Below are 21,892 nucleotides of genomic sequence, written 5' to 3' on the forward strand. Positions count from 1 at the left end.
TTCCATTATAAAGAAAAATGGATTGAAACTTACGATAAAAGGGAGGCAGGGTCAGGAGGAGGGAAGCTTGGTGAGCAGAAAGGAAATTCAAACTTATTATTAAGGTTAAGAATTAAGATGTAAATATGTAGATTTTTTCACTCCTAGGATTTTCACTAATCCAAAGGTTCACGGACTGCTTTGAAATTTAATTATTTGGAACTGGTTAAATGTTACCCTGACCTCAACTAACATTTGTGTTTGACTTTTCTCCAGGACCCAGGGGACGTGGATGCCAGATGAGTCCACCTCCTCTCCCTGCTCTTCCCGCAGGAACAGAGCCTGCCAGGTGCTGGTGACTTGGATCCTGACAGGAGGTCGCTCTGCGGAAGACTGGCAGGATCCCAGAGCAACAGACTGGGGCTCGATGCACCTTCCCCGCCAGGTCTCTCCGTCCGCAACTGTCCTCCTAATACCGGGCACCCTCGGAGCGGGGCTGCAGAACGCGCGGGGCTGCAGAACGCACGTCTCCTGCGCCGTGACGTCATAATCGCGACTCACTGGACTCGGCCCTTAGCAACGGCCTGGGAACGATTTCCCTGCCGCTGCCGCCCCTGCAGACTCTTACTTTCCAGTCCTCCACTGCCGGGGCTGGGCCCGGCCAGGGGAAGGACCGAAGGGGATCTCCCGTGCCCCTACGGCGGCTGCAAGAGGACTAAGCATGGATGGCAGCCGGAGAGGTAAAGGGCAGTTGTCACGGGCTACCGCCGCCTCGCCCCTTGCTCCAGCCGGCGCTCCCAGCCTCGGGTCCGGGCAGCCGAGTGCAAGGCCGCTCTTGAGCGCTTCCTACCCCTGGCTGAATCGCCAGTGTTGCCCGGAGCAGCCCGGGCCCGCGCAAAGGAAAAGGGAGAGACTGCTTGCTAGCCTCGCAGGTCCGCTTCTTTGCCCTGAATTTGTCGCCCTGACACCAGGGGCCCCTGTCTCCTGAACTCAGGGTTGTGCAGCCGTTAAAACCTCGGTAGCTCCCAGGCAGAGGAACCAGGTTTGGTCTTTGGAGTCAGACCTCCCCGGGCCCCAAATCAAACCCCTCTGCTCTCCATGGAGACGACCCTCAGTTTTCTCATCTCTTGAACATGAGGGTCAAATACTCAAGCCATGAAGTTCTTGGAGATTAAATGCAGATAATGTAGAGAAGATCCTGGCACATTTTAAGTGGTCAGTAAATACGAAATCTCCCATTCAGTAACTACCTCCCCCAAAGCTATTGAGTAACCCAGGGCTTCTGTAACTTTATGTAAATAGGAATCCCCTCAGAATCATGTTAAAATGCAGATTATGATTCAGTAGGTCCCTTCGGGGTGGCTGAGATTTTGCATTTATAATAAATTTCCAGGTAATGCAGTGTTATTGGTCAGCGGACTGCAGTTTTAGCAGCAATCCATAATCACTATATACACCTGCTCTCTACTGATTTCTTAAGTCAGGTGGACATCATGGGGTGAGGTTAGGGGGTGGGGAAATATAACCTTAAATCTCTACAAATCGGCCCAAACGAAATAATTTGCATTTTCACACTTTCTGAACCAGTAGCATTCCTTCCTCGAGTCAAATGAGGCAATCTTTAGACTCCCCGCCCCTCCTAATACAGTGTTTTTATCTATTTAAAAGACTGCCTTTAAACCAAGCTGCTAAATGATTCCTGGATGTCTTTTTTTGAATGAGTCTGCCTTTATTATGTAGTCATTGATCAAAATAAGTGCTACTCTGATTGTAGGAGATAACTATTCATTGATCGGCAAACAGTATATTCTGACACTTTACCAACCTAGGTTTCAGAAAAAAAAAAATCAAAACGCTTTATGATCTTAAGAATTTTGCACATCAACTAAAATTAAACCCTTACTATGTACTAGGAACTATTTCCAAATTATCTCATTTAATGTACAAAAATATCTTGTTAGATAGGCATTAGCCTTATTTCATAGTGAAGAAACTAAAGCAAAAGATCACAAATGACTTGCCAAGGTCACAGTGGCAGAACAGGATTTGAATCTAGGTGAAAAATATAAAATCTGAAGCCAATGCATTTACTTACTATTCCATGGTAGGGATGAGCAGGGGGAAAGGATATATGTAAAATTTAGAGTATAGTAGATTTAGTAAGTTGTCAGTATTTGTTTTTTGAATTATTTTAAAAATTGGGTTCATGCCAAATGTAAAAGTTAATATTTTTACAACTTGCACAATTTAGTTAGCTTCATTTTTAGGATATAATATATGATAATATCAAATATTGTTATTAATTTTGAATTTTTAAAATAAATGTAATCAGCAAATGACTGGGGCAGTCAGCTTTCATATACTGTAAATTATTATTAATAGGAAACCATAAATAATTTTAGACAAAGCTAAAATACTTAATTGAAAATAAATTTCTTAGATTTCATTAGGAGGTGCTTTTAGTTATTTCAGAGCATAAAATATTAAAATATCTAAAGAAAAATTATCTTTTGTCATGCTCTTACTGTAATCACGTTTTAGACATTCTTTTGCAAGACAAACCTTCTAAATAGTGGTATAATAGAGCAACAGACTGAAAAACTGGTTAGTCTTGTTTGTAATCTTTGTTTCCTATTAACTAGGTCATCTTCACCTCACTCTACATCCCTGGGCCTCAGTTATTTATAAAATGGGGGCTTGGACTAGGTAACATATAAGGCGTTGCTTCCAGCTTCCTATGGGGGAAGATGAAGAAAAGATTGGTAATAACAAACTGCCTTTCACTCTAATATCAATAACCTTTGGGGAGGAGAGGAGGCAACCTATTAGTATAGGTAACTGAAAGTAACTTGAAAAAAATTTTTTTCCCAGCACTCTGGGAGTTTCAGGTCTGGAGTTCGAGACCAGCCTGGGCAACATAATTAAACCCCGTCTCTACCAAAAAATACAAAAATTAGCCAGGCATGGTGGCATGTGCCTGTAGTCCCAGCTACTGGGGAGGCTAGGCAGGAGAATCACTTGAACCTGGGAGGAGGAGGTTGCGGTGAGCCAAGATCATGCCACTGCACTCCAGCCTGGGCAACAGAGCAAGACTCCATCTCAAAAAAATATATATATATATTTTGATCTATTGGTCTCATAGAGACACTTATCAATGGTAGATTCCGAAACCTTTGGTTTTCCGGAGAAACCCTGCCACAAGAAACACTTTCATCATTCTTCACTGGACTTTCTTCTGGCTATTTTAATCAAATTGTGTAGGAAAATGGGCTGCTCTCATATACCCATGAATTTCCACACTAAGATCTTCGATCTCATTGACAGGATTTTAGTCCTAATAGTTAGAGAATGATGTTCTTTTCCTTGGCATTTGGTTTTTAGGCTACTTCTTCATGCCCCTTTGGCTCATTCTGGGTCCAATCTGGAGATAGAAACCATACATTGGTTTATACAAGGAAAAGTTAAAGAATTGTTATACTTTCATAAAAGAGTATAAGATGTAACAGGCTGGGTATGTCAGCTCATGCCTGTAATCTCAGCATTTTAGGAGGCTGAGGCAGGAGCATCACTTGAGGCCAGGAGTTTGTAAACAGCCTGGGTAACATAGCAACACCCTGTCTCTAGTATTTAAAAAATTTAATGAATTAATTAAAAAGATATAAGAAAACTGTATTTGGTACCTAGAATTAAGGGAAAGTACTCAAGGAAGGACAATTTGAAAGAGACTTTCTCCCGAAGACTGGGGTTCAGACCTCATTAGAGAAGGCGTGATTGTGCACGTGCACAAAGCTTCATCGCTGAGGAGTGATATCAGAGGCTTCACATTCCATGGGAAATAGACTGATGAATTGCTTAGCCAAGTCACTAAACAAACAAGTGAACAACAATGGAAACAAGCTTAGGAGAGGATTCTGTATCTAGAGTTGCTACAATATATTACCTAAAATGTTAACTTTTCAACAAAAAGAAATTACAAGTCATGCAAAAAAACAAAAACAGGACAATGTGACCTATACACAGGACACAAAGCAGGACCCAGAAACTGTGAGAGGGTAGATGAATTAAGTTGTCTATGTCTCCCTTCAATTCTGTTAGGTTTTATTTATTTTTTTCTTTTTTTGAGACAGGGTCTTATTCTGTTACCCAGATTGGAGTGCAGTGCAGCCTCCTGGGCTCAATCATCCTCCCACCTCAGCCTCCTGTGTAGCTGGGACTACAGGCGCACACCACCACACCCAGCTAATTTTGTATTTTTTTTGTACAGTTAGAGTTTCACCATGTTGTCCAAGCTGGTCTTGAACTCCTGAGCTTAGGTAATCTGCCTGCCTTGGTCTCCCAAAGTGCTGGGATTACAAGCATGAGCCATTGTGCCCAGCCCTAATTCTGTCACTTTTAATATGACATTTATCTGTAGGAATAGCAGAAACCAATGAGTATATGCCTTGGTGTACATCTGATGGTAAATAGACAAGGGAACATAGACATCAAGGAACATCTAAATTCCATGTTTGTTCTTATCACCATCTTACGCTAAAGAGAAGCTGGTTTGATTCCTGGGGCCAAATATTAACCACCCTGTTCACAGCTGTCACCTACAGATGGGTGGGGAAGCATTTCTATCCAAGGCAGTATCACTAGGTTCCAACCATTTTTCATTCTCTTCATCCTTTCACACTTCTCTGGGTATACCTGTTTTTCCTTTTTCTGTGATCTATAGTGAAACATACATATAATAGAATGGAATTTGAAGGGAATAAACTACATACAGTTGAGATATCTTCTTGATCTGTTTCACATGATCTTTTTACATGATGTAGTAGCTTAGAGCATGGTTCAAGTACTGAGCAGTTTATATTGGTCAAGATAGTGTAATAGATCCAGGAACCAGACTGCTTGGGCTCAGATCCCAAATCTGTCACAATCTTGTGTAATCTTTGGCAAATTATGAGTTTAACCTCTGTGCTTCAATTACCCTCATCTATCAAGTAGGGAGAATTGTAGTATTGTAAGGATTAAATGAATTTATACCAGTAAAGTGCTTGGAGCACTGCCTGGCAGGGTTACTACTAAATAGCATTTTGACTACAAATGAAGAAATCAACTCATACTAGTTTAAGCTAAAATGTGATTTTTTTTTTTTTTTTTTTTTTTGGCTAATATAAAGAAAACTCTAGGTAAGGTAGACCTTCAAACATGGTTGGCCTCAGGTACTCAAATGATGTCACCAAGGAAAGGAATCTCTTTCTATCTTGGTTCCACTTGACTGTGTAGGCTTCTTTCTCAGACAGGTTCCTTTATATGGTTCAGGATGGCCACCAGCAATACAGGGCTTGCTTAGACCCTTCACTGGATTTAGCAAGCCCAGTGAAATGAAAGTACCTTTCCTAATAGTTCCAGTCAAAGGCCCAGGATTGTGTATCTCATGGCGGGACTTGGATCACATAGCATTGCTGACGCTGTCAATGCAGCTGTCCAGACAGTGGGGTCAGCTCTCTTTGAAGCACCTGGGCTAAGAGTAAAGGAATAGCAGTCACCCAAAAGAAAGTTGAGTTGTCATTTCCAGGTGAAGAGGCATTAAATTCTGGACAAGAAAAAAGTCACAGTTCTATCTGGAGAAATGAGGTTTTTCTGAGAGTTTGTTGGTATTTTTTCTTATGTTTAGGTCTTACCCTCCTTCTTTCTTGGTAGAAGCTATGCTCATTTCATGACTATCTTTTTTCCCAGTTCAGATGGCATTGCCTTGGCTTGTATTGTCCTAAGTATTTTTTTTTCCATCCTGCACTCTGACCCGTGACATAGAAAGAGCTTCATAGGTATTCTGACCTCAGTTTGTTTTTCTGTTTTAATCTATTCTGACAAGCTTTGTTCTCTGGTCCTAGATTTTAGTTCTTCTATCTTGATACTTCTTTTTTCTACATTTAGTCATCCATATATCTTCTAGACTTTGTATGTGTCCTCCTTGTTATAGCTTTTAACAGCCCACCTGATAGTGAACTAGTCATCTTACCCTCTTAAAATGTCTCTGTTTGGGGGATATAGCATTTATATTTTACATATTAAGTTACGTTTAATGCCATAACTCAGACTTCCTGTTTTGGAGATTACCACTAAAAACACAATCACCTTTTGGGAAAGAAATTATTTTGTGATAAATTTATAATTTAAAAAATACTGAATATTGTTGTTTTTGTAAAAGTTGTGTTTCATTTATCCTAATTTATTATTTTTTTTTCTTGTTAAAAGTCAGAGCAGCCTCTGTCCTTCCCAGATATGGTCCACCATGCCTATTTAAAGGACACTTGAGCACCAAAAGTAATGGTAAGTGAGGTGCCTAAAATGGTAACTTTGTTCAAAGATTGTCTGAGTGTTTCCTTTACTGGCAAATTATATGACGTGATGGAAAAATTATTTCATTTGACGAATATTTGAACTTCATGTTATTAATTTTAATGAAATATAGGCGTTCTTGAGATTAGAGAATTTTGGAGTCTATGATTTCAAACTATTATTGTGCCCTGGATATGGACTTGGCTGTCTCCTGCTCCCAGCTGCTACAGCAGCCCAGCTCTACTTTTGCCAGGAAACTACCCTGATTTAAGGCATACCTGCCTTGTTAAAATGGTAAGTAGCAGGTATTAAAGACATAAGCACTGAAAAGGAAAAGCTATGCCAAGAAAAAGTGCACTTGAATAATACATTTCATATTAGGAGCAAAAGCCTATGGGCCTCTTTATCCAACTGGATTTCTAGGTGCTGTGATATTTTTATATTTTAAAGCTTTCAAGGTAAATTTTTAAGATAGGTTTTAAAATAAATTTTTGTAATTATAGCTTAGAAGTATAAGTGTATGTCCTTAGGCAAAATAATTGAAAGCCTTATTTTCCCTATTTACATGAAAAATCTTGGATACTGTTACCTCCAAATGTGTTGGGAGGATCTTATTTTCAGTTGCCTCACTTATTTGTCTTACAGTGTGATACATACATACATATACAGCCATAATCATAAACTTTAAAAAAATAAATTTTAAATAAAAAGTTGAAACTAGATTTAAAATATACGTACATAGAAATCAGGATAAAGAACAATATGTAAAGTTTGCTAACTTTCTTTTAAAGGATATATGTATAGAGCTGGAATAGGTATGGTGGTTGTAAGTATGAGGCTGCCTTGGGTCACATGGAAGCTGCATCCCTTATCAACAGTGTAACCTTGAAGATGTAACTCATATCTCTGTGCCTCAGTTTTCACTTCGAATAAATGATAATAATAATGATGAGATAAGTTTATACTTATGAAGAGTTTAGAACAATGCATGGTAAATGGCGTTTATTCAGTAAATATTTTTAGTAGTAGCATCAAGCTCGTAATTATTGCACAGGCTTATATTATGCACAGAGCCTCTGGAAGGATGCATTTAAACAGTAACATAGTGTATTTCTGGGAAGGGAGACTAAAGGTCAGGGTAGAGAAGTCACTTATTTTTCAATCTCCATATGCCGTTTTATCTGCTGAATTTTTTTAACCATATTGCATGTATTCTCAAAAACTTTTTAATGTTTAAAAAAGTTTTGCCTACATTTACATTTTATACTTGTATGTAAGTGCTTAACTCTTTCTAAGATTTCTTTTAAATGGTTTGAATGAGGACCAAGGAGTTTCATGTCATGGAATTTCTTTGCGATTACACTTGTTATAAGATAGTTTTAGTACTTCAAAAAGAATGTAGTAAACTGATACGTAGATCTTGTTTTCAGGTTTAAGTTAGAAATTTGCTTCTCGGAATATAATTTTTGTATGTAGAGATTTGGGATTGGATATTCATTGAATTTCTGAAACTCCGTTGATTGTTTAAGTATTAACAGTCGTAACTAATTAAGCAAGCAGCTAAACATTCTTAGTTAAAAGATTGAGAGCTGCCAAAAAGAAAGAGTTTTCTAAATGCAATAATAGGTCATATCCTAGAATCTCTTCCTCAGATTCTCAGGCTTGTAAAATTTTATTCTCAGGAAGGTTTGAACCCAAATGGTCAATAGCTCATTGGCATTATCAGTGCAAGATTAAAGATTCACATCACAATGTCATATCAATATCTCTGATTGAATTTCAGAACATTTTATAAGAATAAGTTAAATAATCAGTACCTTGTTTATCTCATGATTTTTATATTAGTTTTAAATATATAATGATTATGTTTTAATTTTTAGCTTTTTGCACTGACTCCTCTTCTCTCAGACTAAGCACTCTCCAGCTGGTCAAGAATCACATGGCTGTTCACTATAATAAAATCCATTCAGCCAAAGGTAAAAATGTGCAAATGTGAACTCTCTGTACTCAATTTAAACCTCCAGCTTCACTTCTCATTAAAATACATCTATAGCAAAAATGAAAACGTTATATATATATAAGAGGATTTGTGTTTGTTTGGTTTAGTGTGATACAAATTATTGACTCTAGGTACTTAGCAAATTCACACCCATTTTTGTTAACTATATTTGAAATCTATATAATGCCTGTTTTATTTCATTTTATCTCTATTGCTAATAATATTTTGTTAGATATTGCTTTTAATATAAAAATTTGTAATCTGCTTTTTTGTTTACACATCTATGGAAGTTGCACAAAGAAGATGCTAGCTATTTTTCTGTTTAATTTTTTTTCTTTTATCAGCTGTATTGAGATAAAACTTACATTATAAAATGCATTGATTATAATGTGTACAGATAAATATTTTGAAAAATGAACACATTTGTATAAATACTACTACAACCATGCTGTAAAACAGGAATCAGCTAACTACACCGTTCAGGCCAAACCCTCTACCACCTGTTTCTGTACAGCCCATGAACTAAGAATGGTGTTCATATTTTTAAATGGTAGCAATACATAAAAACAATATTTTGTGACATGAAATTCAAATTTAGTTATCCGTAGACAAACAGTCATTTTCAATCTTTTACATATTGTCTGTGGCAGGTTTTAAACTAAAAAGCAGAGTTGACCAGTTGCGACAGACTGTATCACCCTGCAGAGCCCGAAGCATTTACTACCTGGCCCATTGTAGAAAAAATTTGCCAACCCTTGATATAGAAAAAAATCCATTACCTCAAAGAGTACCCCGTAGTCCTTTGCAGTCAGTCCCCTCCTGACAAATCCCTGGCAACCACTGATCTGGTCTCTCTCCTGTAGTTTTACCTTTTCTGTAAGTTCATAGAAATGGAATCGTGTATTGTTTTGGGTCTGCCTTTTTTCAGGTAGCTTAATGATCTTGAGACTAATCATGCTGTTCTGTGTACCACCATTTATTCTTTTGTATTGTTAAGGAGTATTTCATTTAATGAATAGACCACAATTTGTTTATGATTCACGATTTGTTAAACATTTGGATTGTATTGACTCACTTTTGGCCATTAGGAGTAAAGCTGCTATAAACATTCACATACAATTTTGGAAGATGTGTTTACATTTCACTCGGGTAAAGTTATGTGTCAGGAGTAGAACTGTGAGGTAATATATTAAGTATAAGTTTACTTTTATAAGAAACTACAGTTTTCCAGAGGGAATATACCATTTCCATTTCCATTACTTCTGCACCCTTACCAACCCTTGGTGTTGACGGTCCTTTTTTAACCATTCTAGGGAATATGAAATAGTATAACTTCACAGTTTTAGTTTGCATTTCCCTGATTTCTAGTGATGCTACGTTATTATTTCCCACCTGTATATCTTCTTTGGTGAAATGGCTATTCAAATCTTTTACCCATTATTAAAAATGAGTTGTCTCTTTAGTATTAAGTTGTGAAAGTTTCTTTATATACAGATTCTGTATTAGATATATGTTTTGCAGATTTTTTTTTCGCAATCTGTAGCTGGTGTTTTCATTTTCTTGTTTAAATCTGTATTCTGAAAAAATTTTTAGACTGACAGAAACATTTAAAAATGGTATAGAGAGTTACCATATACCCTTTACCCTGCTCTTCTGCTAATGTTAAAAATCTTAAAAACCGTAGTATAGTTATCAAAACCAGGAAATCAATATTGATGCAATCCCATTAACTACAGACCTTATTTGAATTTCACCAATTTTTGACTGTCTTTTAAATTTTTATTATCTTTTCATTTAAATAGCTAAAGTTTTTAAATTTTAGTTTGTATTTTATGATGCTTATGTTTTTAAATGGCTAAAAAAAATCAAAAGAAAAATATTTTGTGATGTGAAAATTATGAAATCTTTAGTTTTTTATACTTGTTTTCATAATCTGTTCAAGAAATATTTACCTAACCTTAGGTCACTCAGATTTTCTTAATATGTTTTCTTCTAGAAGTTTTAAAGTTTTAGCCCTTACATTTAAATTTGTGATCCATTTTGAGTTAGTTTTTGTATATGGTATAAGGATTTTGATGTTTTTTGTTTGTTTTGTTTTTTTACCTCTTCATATCCAAATTTCCCAGTACCATTTGTTGAAGAGGTTATCTTTTCTCTATTTAATTGTCCTAGTACTTTTTGAAAGTCAGTTGACCATATATGTGGACTTAACCCCTTGGTTCTGTTGATCTATATGTCTGTCTTTAAGCCCCATACCACACTGCCTTAATTATTGTAGCATTACAGTAAGTCTTGAAATCAGGCCGTGTAAGTCTTCCATTTTGCTTTTTTTCCCCCAAGCTTGTTTTGGGACTACATTATAAGTATGTTAAGTCTGTTTCATTCTGAATAGTTTATATTGCTGTGTTTTCAAGTTCACTAGTATTTTCTTCTGCAGTATTGAATGATTTATTAATCCCAACAGTGTATTTTTAATCAAGGGTATTGTGTTTTCCATCTCTAGAAGTACAATAAACAACTGCAAGGTCTGGAACAATTTGTGATTTCCACATTTGGTATTTGTCATTTATAAATACTGAGAATATTATTGAACTATTAGCTTTCTCTTTCAGCTGCAGTAGACTGCTCAGTTCCAGTAAGCATGAATACCAGTGTAAAGTGTAAGTAATTTTTTAACATTATTTTAATTTAAAAAAAAATTAAGATAAAATATACATAACATAAAATTTACTGTCTTAACCATTTTTAAGTGTCCAGTTCAATATTAAGTACATGAATATTGTGGTACAATGATAACCACTACCTCCAGAACTCTATACTGCAAAACTGAAATTCCTGTGCCACATAAACATTAATTTCCTCCCATAGGCCCTGAAAACCAACATTCTTTTTATCTCTGTGAATTTGACTACTGTCACCATTGTACTTACAATCTCTATGAATCTATTTTAGGTACCTTATATAAGTGGAATCATATAATGTTTGTTCTGTTGTGACTGGCTTATTTCACCTAGCATGATGTCCTCAAGGTTCACCCACATCGTAATGAGTCAGAATCTCCTTTTAAAGGCTGAATAAAATTCCATTCTATATATATACCACATTTTATTTATGCATTCGTCAGTTGATGGACACTTGGGTTACATTCACCTTTTGGCTGTGGTGAATAAACTATACTGCTATGGACATGAGTATACAAATACCTCTTCAAGACCCTCCTTTTAAAGATTTTGGGAGTATATTCAGAAGTGGAATTGCTAAATCATATATTCTATTTTTAATTTTTTGAGAAAGCATACTATTTCCTTTTTTCTTTTCTTTTTTTTTTCTTTTTTTGACACAGGGTCTCATTCTATTGTCCTGGGGCTAAAATGCAGTGGAGTGATCTCACCTCACTGCAAGTAATCCTCCTGGGCTCAAGCAATCCTCCCACCTCAGCCTTCCAAGTAAGTGGGATTACAGGTGCAAGCCACCACGCCCAGCTAATTTTGTCACAGCCTGTAATTGTCTTTTTATGTAGAGACAGGGTTTTACCATGTTGCCCAGGCTTGTCTCAAACTCCTGAGCTTAAGTGATCCATCTGCCTCAGTCCCCCAAAGTGCTGGGATTATAGGCGTGAGCCACTGCACCCAGCGACCACATTGTTTTCTGTAGCAGCTGCACCATTTTACATTACAACTAATGATGCTCAAGTATTCAGATTTCCCCATGTCTTCCCCAACACTTGCTTTTTTCTATTTGTTTAATAGTAGCCATACTAAAAGGTGTTGACACATTACCTTTTGAGAAAGCATTTCTAACTTAAAAATTATCCAGAAATACCCAGGCACAGTGGCTCACACCTATAATCAACACTTTGGGAGACAGAGGCACGTGGATCACTTGAGTTCAGGCATTTTAGAGTAGCCTAGAAAATACAAAAATTAGCTGGATGTGGTGGCATGCAACTCTGGTCCCAGCTACTCAGGAGGCTAAGGTGGGAGGATTACTTGAGCCAGGGAGGTCAAGGCTGCAGTAAGCCATGATCATGCCACCGCACTCCAGCCTAGGTGACAGAATGAGACCCTGTCTCAAGAAAAAAATAAAAAGGAAAAAGAAAACCCATAATATTGACACAGTATATGTAGAATCCTTATATATCTACCCTTTGACCAAGTATCTTCATTTTTAGAAATATTTACTAAGCAAATCATCCGACTGAAAATTTGAAAACCCTGTTTAAAAACTTCTGAAGAATACCATTTGAAGGCTTTGTTTGATTTCAGTTAAGAAATGTATACTTTAAAAATAGGATACTTTAAAAGTGTATACTTTAAAAACATGGCTGTCACAGCCTATGATTGTCTTATTAATCATATAAAAATCAGTGTTATAAATTTTAAGTTCAGTGTTTTCTAAGTTTCTAAGTTTTCTAAGTTAATATTTGAATTTATATAGAGTTTGAGAACATTTCTACATTAAAAAGTAAATATTCACCTAAGGTTAGTTCATGGTAAATGATAAATGAATAAAAGCATAGATAGGGAAATGCCTTTTGGGTGCAATCTAGGAAAGATCACAAACAGTAGGAATGGTTAACTCATCTCTTCTTGTATATCTTCTTAGTTGAAGAGATAGAAGGTAGGGGAGACAGTAGCTACCAGCTATAGTTCATAGGTACAAACACAGTGTCTTTCTCAGGCCTTGTGCTTGACACTTTGTATTCTCCCTTTTCTATTCTTTTTATGTTTGCAACAAACCTTCATGTAGGCTGTCATTTTTTATGGAAAATTAGATTCAAATAATTTTAAAGGAGGAAAAAAGGCATGTTAGGCAAGAGTAGAGACTTCTTGGTACATATTTTTAAAGACCAGTTTGGTCACTACATACAAGTTATATGGGCAAGTCATTTTACCTCTGACCTTCTTTTTTTGTAAAATGAAAGGTAATTAGATGATTTCTAAGGACCCTTCCAGATTTTTAATTTTTGTGCTTTATATTTTTTTCTTCTGTATCATATTAGTAACTTTTTTCTAGCACAAAACTGGTTCAGTGTTTACATGCTTTAAATATCTGGATCATTTGAATTAAGTTGGTTTTACCTAATTTTCATGAGACCAAATAATTCTCCTTAACTGTGTGTCAACTTTAATTAGGAAAGCTTTGCAAAATTTTCATACTGGTATTAATTTTCTTAAAAAAATAGATATGTAAAATAAAATTATCCCCTTTTTAAAAAAAACCTTGAAGATATATATTAATCCTCTTATTCAGCCACACTTTTGGGTTTAAAATTCAAATTTACCCTTCACATTCCCAGCTTAGACTGGCACCACCACACACACCTACTCGGACCCAGCACCCCTACGTATCTTCAGACCTGACACTGATGCACACCCCACTAAGCTGGTGGGCTCACACCCACCACAGGTAATATGATGGATAATTTCCCTATTGAAGCCAGTACGTAAAGTCTGGAAGAGGTGAGTACTTCTTCAAATGCAGAGACAGAAATGCAGGTCTACATGGAACACAGAAAAATATAGGAAACATGACACTACCAAAGGAACACAATAAATTTCTAGTAACAAATCCCAAGAAATAGAGATCTATGAATTGCCTGACAAAAATTCAAAATAATTGTTTTGAAGAAGCTTGGCAAGAGAACACTGATAGACAACTCAAAGAGATCAAGGAAACAATACATGAACAAACTGATAAGTTCAACAAAGAAAATTTTTAAAGAAGCAAATAGAAATTCTAAAGCTGAAGGAAATGAAAAATACAATAGAGGGTTTTAACTGCAGACATGTTAAGGTAGAATAATCGGAAAACTTGAAGACAGGTAATTGGAAATTATTCAGTCAGAGAAGAAAAACAATTGAAAAAGAGTGAAAAATACCTAGGGATATAGGGTATATCATTAAGCAAACCATGCATACTCTGGGAGTTTCCAAAGGAGAGACTGGCAGAAAGTTTATTTAAAGAAATAACGACTGGAGAACTTCCCAACTCTAGGGAAGGAAATGGATTAGATTCAGAAAGCCCAAAGGATCCCAAATAGATTGAACATGAAGAGGTCTATTCCAAGACACATTGTAATTAAATTGTCAGAAATCAAAGACAAAGGGAGAATTTTGAATGTAGCATGAGAAAGGCAACTTATCACATACAGAATCCTATGTAGCTGCCTGCTATAGTTCATAGCTACAAACACAGTGTCTTTCTCAGGCCTTGTGCTTGACACTTTGTATTCTCCCTTTTCTATTCTTTTTATGTTTGCAACAAACCTTCGTGTAGGCTGTCATTTTTTATGGAAAATTAGATTCAAATAATTTTAAAGGAGGAAAAAAGGCATGTTAGGCAAGAGTAGAGACTTCTTGGTACATATTTTTAAAGACCAGTTTGGTCACTACATACAAGTTATATGGGCAAGTCATTTTACCTGTGACCTTCCTTTTTTATCACATACAGAATCCTATGCAAGATCATCAGCTAATTTCTCACAGCAACCTTGCAAACCAAGAGAAATTTGGTTATAAAAAAAGTTTCTGATATCTAGGTAAATCCCTAGAAACATACAACCTACAAAAACTGAATCAAGAAGAAATATCCTGAATAGACCAATAGAAAAAAGGAGATTGAATCAGTAACCAAAAACCTCCCAACAGAGGCCAGATGTGGTGGCTTATGCCTGTAATCCCAGCACTTTGGGAGGCCAAGGCAGGCAGATCACTTTAGGTCAGGAGTTCGAGACCTTCTGGCCAACATGGTGAATCCCCGACTCTATGAAAAAATACAAAAAAATTAGCCAGGCATGGTGTTGTGCACCTATAATCCCAGCTATTCAGGAGGCTGAGGCAGAAGAATCACTTGAATCCAGGAGGTGGAGGTTGCAGTGAGCCAAGATCATGCCACTGCACTCCAGCCTGGGCGACAGAATGAGATAAAATCTCAAGAAAATAAAATTAAAAATTAAAAAAAAAAAAACTTCCCAACAAAGAATAACCCAGGACCAGGTATCTTCATAGGTAAATCTACCAAACATTCAAAGAAAGGTTAGTACCAGTCCTTCTTAAACTCTTATAAAAATAGAAGTGGGAATACTTCCAAACTTATGAGGCTAACACCACTCTGAAGCCAAAACCAGACAAAGACACCACAAGAAAAGAAAGCTACAGGCCAATATATCTGATTAATTTAAGTGCAGAAATCTTCAGTAAAATACCAGCAAACTGAATTCAACTGCATGTTAAAAGAATCAAACACCATGACCAAGTCAGATTTATCCCTGGGATACAAAGGTGGTTCAACATATGCAAATCAACCCGTATGATATAGCACAGTAACATAGTGAAAGATTAAAAACTACACAATCATCTCAATACATGCAGAAAAACCATTTGACAAAAATCAGCATCCATTCGTGATAAACTCTCCCAACAAAATAGGAATAGAAGGAACTTACCTCAACAGCATGAAACCGATATATGAAAATCCCACAGGTAACATGATGCTTAATGAAGAAAAAGCTTTTCCTCTAAGATCTGGTATAAGGCAAAGAGTCCCCATTTTTGCCACTTCTATATAACATAGTACTGGAAGTCCTAGCCAGAGCAATTAGACAAGAAAAATAAAAGGCATACCACTTAGAAAGAAAGAAGTAAAACTGAGTGTGGTGGCTCACACCTGTAATCACACTTTGGGGGACCAAGGTGGGGAGATCACTTGAGGCCAGGAGTGGCCAGCCTGGGCAACATAGTGAGACCATGTATCTACAAAATAAAAAAACTAAAAATTAACCAGGCATGGTGACACATACCTGTAGTCCTAGCTACATTGGAAGCTGAGACAGGAGGATCACTTGAGCCCAGGAAGTCAAGGTCACAGTGAACTTTGTGCCACTGAACCCCAGCATGGGCAACAGAGAAAGACCCTGTCTCAAAAAAAAAAAAAAAAAAGTAATTTCTGTTTGTGATGACATGGTAATATATGTAGAATACCCTAATGCCCAATAAAAAAGAACTGTTGCAATAAAGAAATTCAATATAGTTTCAGGATACAAAATTAAAGTACAAAAACCAGTGGCATTTCTGTACACAAACAACTGTCTGAAAAGGAAATTAATGAAACAATGCCATTTGCAACAGCAACAGAAAGGATAAAATGCTTAGGAATAACCTTAAACAAAAAGGTTGAAAACTTGTACACTGAAAACTATTAAACATCAATAAAGGAAATTTTAAAAGACACAGATAAATGGAAGACATCCATGTTTATGAATTGGAATAATTAATATTGTTATAATTTTTGTACTACCCAAAGTGTTCTATAAATTTACTGCAGTCCCTATAGAAATCTTAAAGACATTCTTTACAGAAATAGAACAAACAATCCTAAAATTCATGTGGGACCACAGGAGACCACAAACAATCAAAACCATCTTGAGCAAGAAAAATAAAGTTGGAGAAATCACACTCTCCAAATTTCAAAATATATTTCAAAGCTATAGTAATAAAAACATCATGGAACTGGCATAAAAACACTTATCAGACCAATGGAAAAGAATGGAGAACCCAGAAATAAATCCATGTATTTATAGTAAACTGATCTTCAAAAGGGTACCAAACACACACAATGGGGAAAGGATAGTGTCATCAATAAGTGACTCTGGGAAAACTGGATAGGCCCACGGAGAAGGATGAAAATGGACTCTTAAGCCATAACCAAAAATCAACTCATACAAAAATCAACTCATACAAAAATCAGCTCAAAATGGATTAAAAAACTTAAATATAAGGCCCTAATCCATAAAACTACTAGAAGGGAACATAGAAAAAAAGCTTCTTGGCATTAGTCTGGGCAATAATGTTTTTGGATAAGACTCCAAAAGCCAGGCAACAAGAGTGAAAATAGACAAATGGAATTCACCAAACTCAAAAGCTTTTGTACAGCAAAGGAAACAATTGACAGAGTAGAATGCATAGGCAACTTACAGAATGGGAGGAAATATTTGCAAACCATGTATCTGATAAGAGGTTAATATCCCAACTATGTAAGTAATAAGTACAACTCAATAGCAAAAAAACAAAAACAAAAACCTTGCTATAAAAATGCATGAAGGACCTGAGTAGGCATTCTCAAAGGAAGACATACAAGTGGCCAACAAGTATATGAAAAGATGCTTAACATGACTAATTATCAGGGAAAATGCAAATCAAAACCCTAATGAGATATCACTCACACCTGTGAGAATGGCTATCAAAAAGACGACGTATAAAAAGTGTTGGCAGGGATGTGGAGAGAAGGGAACCCTTGTGCGCTGTTGCTAGGAATGTAAGTTGGTACAGCCATTAGGCAAATCAATATAGAGCCTCCTCAAAAAGTTGAAAATAGAACTACCATATGATTAAGCAATCCCACTTCTGAATATATATCCAAAGGAAATGAAGTCAGTATGTCAAGAAGATATCTGTTCTCCCACGTTTGTTGCAGCATTATATTAAGTAGTCAAGATATAGAAACAAACTGTCTGTTGACAGATGAATGGATAAAGAAAATGTGGTATGTGTGTAAAGAAATATTACATGCACATATACACAACCCACACCACATTTATAACATAGACACAAAACCCACACCACATAGTCAGCTTTTAAAAAGAAGGAAATCCTGTTTTTTCTGTCATTTGTGACAACACAGATGAACCTGAAGGTTCATTTTAGATTCCAGATGTAAGTAAGGTAATGTGGTACTTGCCTGTATCTGGATTATTAAACATGTATATGTGCAATCTAAAGTGGGCAACCTCAAAGAGGCAGAGAGTAAAATGGAAATTTCCAGGGGCTACAGGAAGGAGGAAAGGGGGAGATGTTGGTCAAAGAGTATAAAGTTTTAGTTATGCAAGTTGAGTAAGTTCTGGAGATCTAGTGTACAGTATTAATTAGAGTTAACAGTACTGTATAATATACTTGAAATTTGCTAAGACGGTACATCTGTGTTTTCACAAAAAAAGAAAAAGTGGTGACTATATTAGGTGATATATTAATTATCTTGATTATGATGATTATTCACAATATATATCAGAATATCAGATTAAATGCCTGAAACATATATAATTTGTCCGCTATACCTTAACAAAGCTGAAAAAATTATTACCTAAGCAATCTAATATATACAAACTTAAACAGAATGACTACCGGTCATGACTGGAAATAATATATTAACCAGATAAATTTGGTTAATGTATTGACTGGACCAAAAGAAAGGGCATATCTTGTTATAAGATAAAAAGATTCTATATAATGCAAATATATTATATTGATACATACTTTTTAAAGTATTGATCCTTTTTAAAGTAATTTCTAAATTCAATGTGAGCTCAATTAAGATGCCAAAAATGAATATTGTTCATATACTACTTGACAAAATGTTCCAAAAGTAACCTACATATATATGAGAAAATAGCCATAAATAATCTGAACATGAATAGAAAAGAGTAGTAGAGTAGCCCTACTAAGTATTTAAAAGTATTTTAGGTCAGGCATAGTGGCTCACGCCTGTAATTCCAGCACTTTGGGAGGCTGAGGCGGGAGAATCACCTGAGGTCAGGAGTTCGAGACCAGCCTGTAGAGAAACATGGTGAAACCCCCTTCTCTACTAAAAATACAGAAATTAGCCAGGTGTGGTGGCATGCACCTGTAGTCCCAGCTACTTGGGAGGCTGAGGCACGAGAATCACTTGAACCTGGGAGGCGGAGGTTGCAGTGAGCCAAGATCACGCCATTGCACTCCAGCCTGGGCAGCAAGAGTGAAACTCTATCTCAAAAAAAAAAAAAAAAAAAAAAGTAAAATCGAAATCACAAATTTAATCATTCTGAATAACATTTAATTTAGTTTGCTAGAGTTTGTTCATTGATTTATTCAGCATATGTTTAATTGGGCCCCTGCTATGTGCTAGACACTATTCTAAGGGCTGGGACTAAAGAGGTGAACAAGACAAATTTCCTGCTTTTGTAGAGTTTACATTGTAGTTGGAGGAGACAAACAATAAGCGAATATAAATAAATAGATAAAGAATATGTCATATGGTAATAAATGCAATGGAAACAAAATGACTAAGAGTCCCTTGGAGGGGAAGGCCTTGCCGATAAGGTGACAGTTGAGCAGAGACCTGAAAGAATTAAGGAAGAGGCATGTAGCTGTCTGGTGAAAAAGCAGTCCAGACAGGAAACAGCAAGTATAAAAGCCTTGAAATGGTGTCATGATTGGTGTTTTCAAAAAACAGCAAGGAGGGCTGTATAGCTAGTATGAAATAAGCCAACTGAAGAGTAATAGATGAAGTCACTGAGATGGGACAGAGGGATGCAGATGATAAAAGGCAGTGGCCATTGCACAGACTTTGGCCTTCACTCTGAATGACATTGCAAGCCATTGGAGGGTCTTGAAGAGAGGAGTAGCAGGGCCACTTTTACTTTTAAAAGCATCCCTTTGGCTTCATAGTTGAGAATAGTCTATAAGAGGCAATTACAGAAGCAGAATGACTAGTTAGAAGACAAAAAATAATCCAGATGAGAAATAATAGTGACTGGGACCAGAGTGGTTGCAGGGGAGAGAGATTGAAATAATTGGATTCTGGAAACATTTCAAATGTATGTCAATAGTATTTACTGATGGGTTGGATGTAGATGTACTATGAGGGAAAAAAGAGGAATGAGTCAGAAATGACTTCCAAGACTTAGAACCTGTCAGCCAAAAGGATGGAGTTATGATTTACTGAAGTGAGCAATATCATAGGAAAAGATTGAGAGGAGAAAGCAAATCAGTAGTTCAGTGTTGGTCATTACATTTGAAATAAGTGCCTATTACGTAGCCAGTTAGCAACCCTGAGGAGGGAGTTGGAGTGCAAGTCTGGAATTCAAGAGACAATTTCAGGATAGAGCTAAAAATTTGGGATTCGACAGCATATAAGGGGTATTTAAAGAATTGCTTACATTTTTTGTTTTTAAAATTTAGATATAGGTAGTCTTATTTATCCATGCTATTTTCTGCTTTTAGTCAGTTAAGGAAGGAGTTTCTCCTTTTTGCTATTTAAACCAAATTGTGATGGCTTAGAGTAATTGCAAATATTATAATCACCAAATTAAGTGTAATTAATAATCATTCTTCATTATATATGATTTTTCATTATAATGAATTTGGCTTAGAAACAGGCTTTCTAGACACATAAAAGAGAACTCTGGATTTGAGCCATCTCTGTTTTTATAAGCTACTCTGTACTTTTCTGCCATAGCAGACTACCAACTTGATCAGTACCTAACCTGGAATGTAGTTTGTTGAATTATTTAAATATTTTCATTTTTATAGAAGTTTTATTGAAAAATAATTTACATACTATAAGATTCACTGATTTTTACTAAATTTATAGAATTGTGTAACCACAAAGTAATCTTAGAACATTTTCATCAGTTTATGAAGATCCCTTGCACCCATTTGCAGCCACGCTGCAAATTCCTACCCCTAGCCTCAGTTAACCACTAATTTACTTTTTTTTTTTTTTTTTTAGTATTCTATCTTTTGTTATCGGAAAAAGAAGAAATTCTATTAAATAAATATATTTACAAATCAAAATGATCTTTAATCTATTTGTAAGTAGTTTCCACAATTGCATTCGTATATATAGAGAAGAAAAATATTGACTAAAAAATATCCAGGTGTTATTTCTTTTTCCTTTTTCTTTTTTATTATTATACTTTAATGTCTGGGATACGTGTGCAGAAGATGCAGGTTTGTTACACGGGTATACATGTGCCATGGTGGTTTGCTGCACCCATCAACCTGTCATCTAAATTAGGTATTTCTCCTAATGCTGTCCCTCCTCGAGTCCCCCAACAGGCTCCAGTGTGTGATGTTCCCCTCCCTGTGTCCATGTGTTCTCATTGTTCAACTCCCACTTATGAGTGAAAACATGCAGTGTTTGGTTTTCTGTTCCTGTGTTAGTTTGCTGAGAATGATAGTTTCCAGCTTCATCCATGTCCCTACAAAGGACATGAACTCATCCTTTTTTATGGTTGCATAGTATTCTATGGTGTATATGTGCCACATTTTCTTTATCCAGTCTGTCATTGATGGGCATTTGGGTTGGTTCCAAGTCTTTGCTATTGTGAATAGTGCTCCAATAAACAAACATGTGCATGTGTCTTTATAGTAGAATGATTTGTCATCCTTTGGGTATATACCCAGTAATGGGATTGCTGGGTCAAATGGTATTTCTGGTTCTAGATCCTTGAGGAATTGCCACAGTGTCTTCCATAATGGTTGAACTAATTTACATTCCCACTAACAGTGTAAAAGCATGCCTATTTCTCCACATCATCTCTAGCATCTGTGGTTTCCTGGCTTTTTAATGATTGCCATTCTAACAGGCATGAGATGGTATCTCACTGTGGTTTTGATTTGTATTTCTCTAATGGCCAGTGATGAAGAGCTTTTTTTCATGTTTGTTGGCTGCATAAATGTCTTCTTTTGAAAAGTGTCTGTTCATATCCTTTGCCCACTTTTTGATGGGGTTGTTTTTTTCTTGTAAATTTGTTTAAGTTCCTTGTGGATT

The 21,892-nt window shown here is 36.2% G+C and overlaps 1 protein-coding gene across 4 annotated transcripts in view; it reads left to right on the forward strand.

The window, feature by feature from the left end:
• The first annotated feature begins 527 nt into the window (after positions 1-527).
• Positions 528-21,892, forward strand: part of SPATA7 (spermatogenesis associated 7) — a 66,270-nt gene continuing 44,905 nt past the window's right edge. For 2 of the 4 annotated variants that reach the window (XM_030931303.1, XM_030931304.1), the window contains exons 1-4: positions 532-719; positions 6,223-6,297; positions 8,187-8,282; positions 10,918-10,965. In XM_030931303.1, the coding sequence (XP_030787163.1) occupies positions 701-719; positions 6,223-6,297; positions 8,187-8,282; positions 10,918-10,965 (238 nt within the window). In that variant the 5' untranslated portion in view covers positions 532-700. Of the gene's footprint in view, positions 720-6,222; positions 6,298-6,494; positions 6,601-8,186; positions 8,283-10,917; positions 10,966-21,892 lie in introns of those variants that run through there. The other 2 variants (XM_030931305.1, XM_030931306.1) reach the window with 2 other exon arrangements.

The sequence above is a fragment of the Rhinopithecus roxellana genome, chromosome 5, assembly GCF_007565055.1.
Source record: "Rhinopithecus roxellana isolate Shanxi Qingling chromosome 5, ASM756505v1, whole genome shotgun sequence".
NCBI classification, from domain to species: domain Eukaryota; kingdom Metazoa; phylum Chordata; class Mammalia; order Primates; family Cercopithecidae; genus Rhinopithecus; species Rhinopithecus roxellana.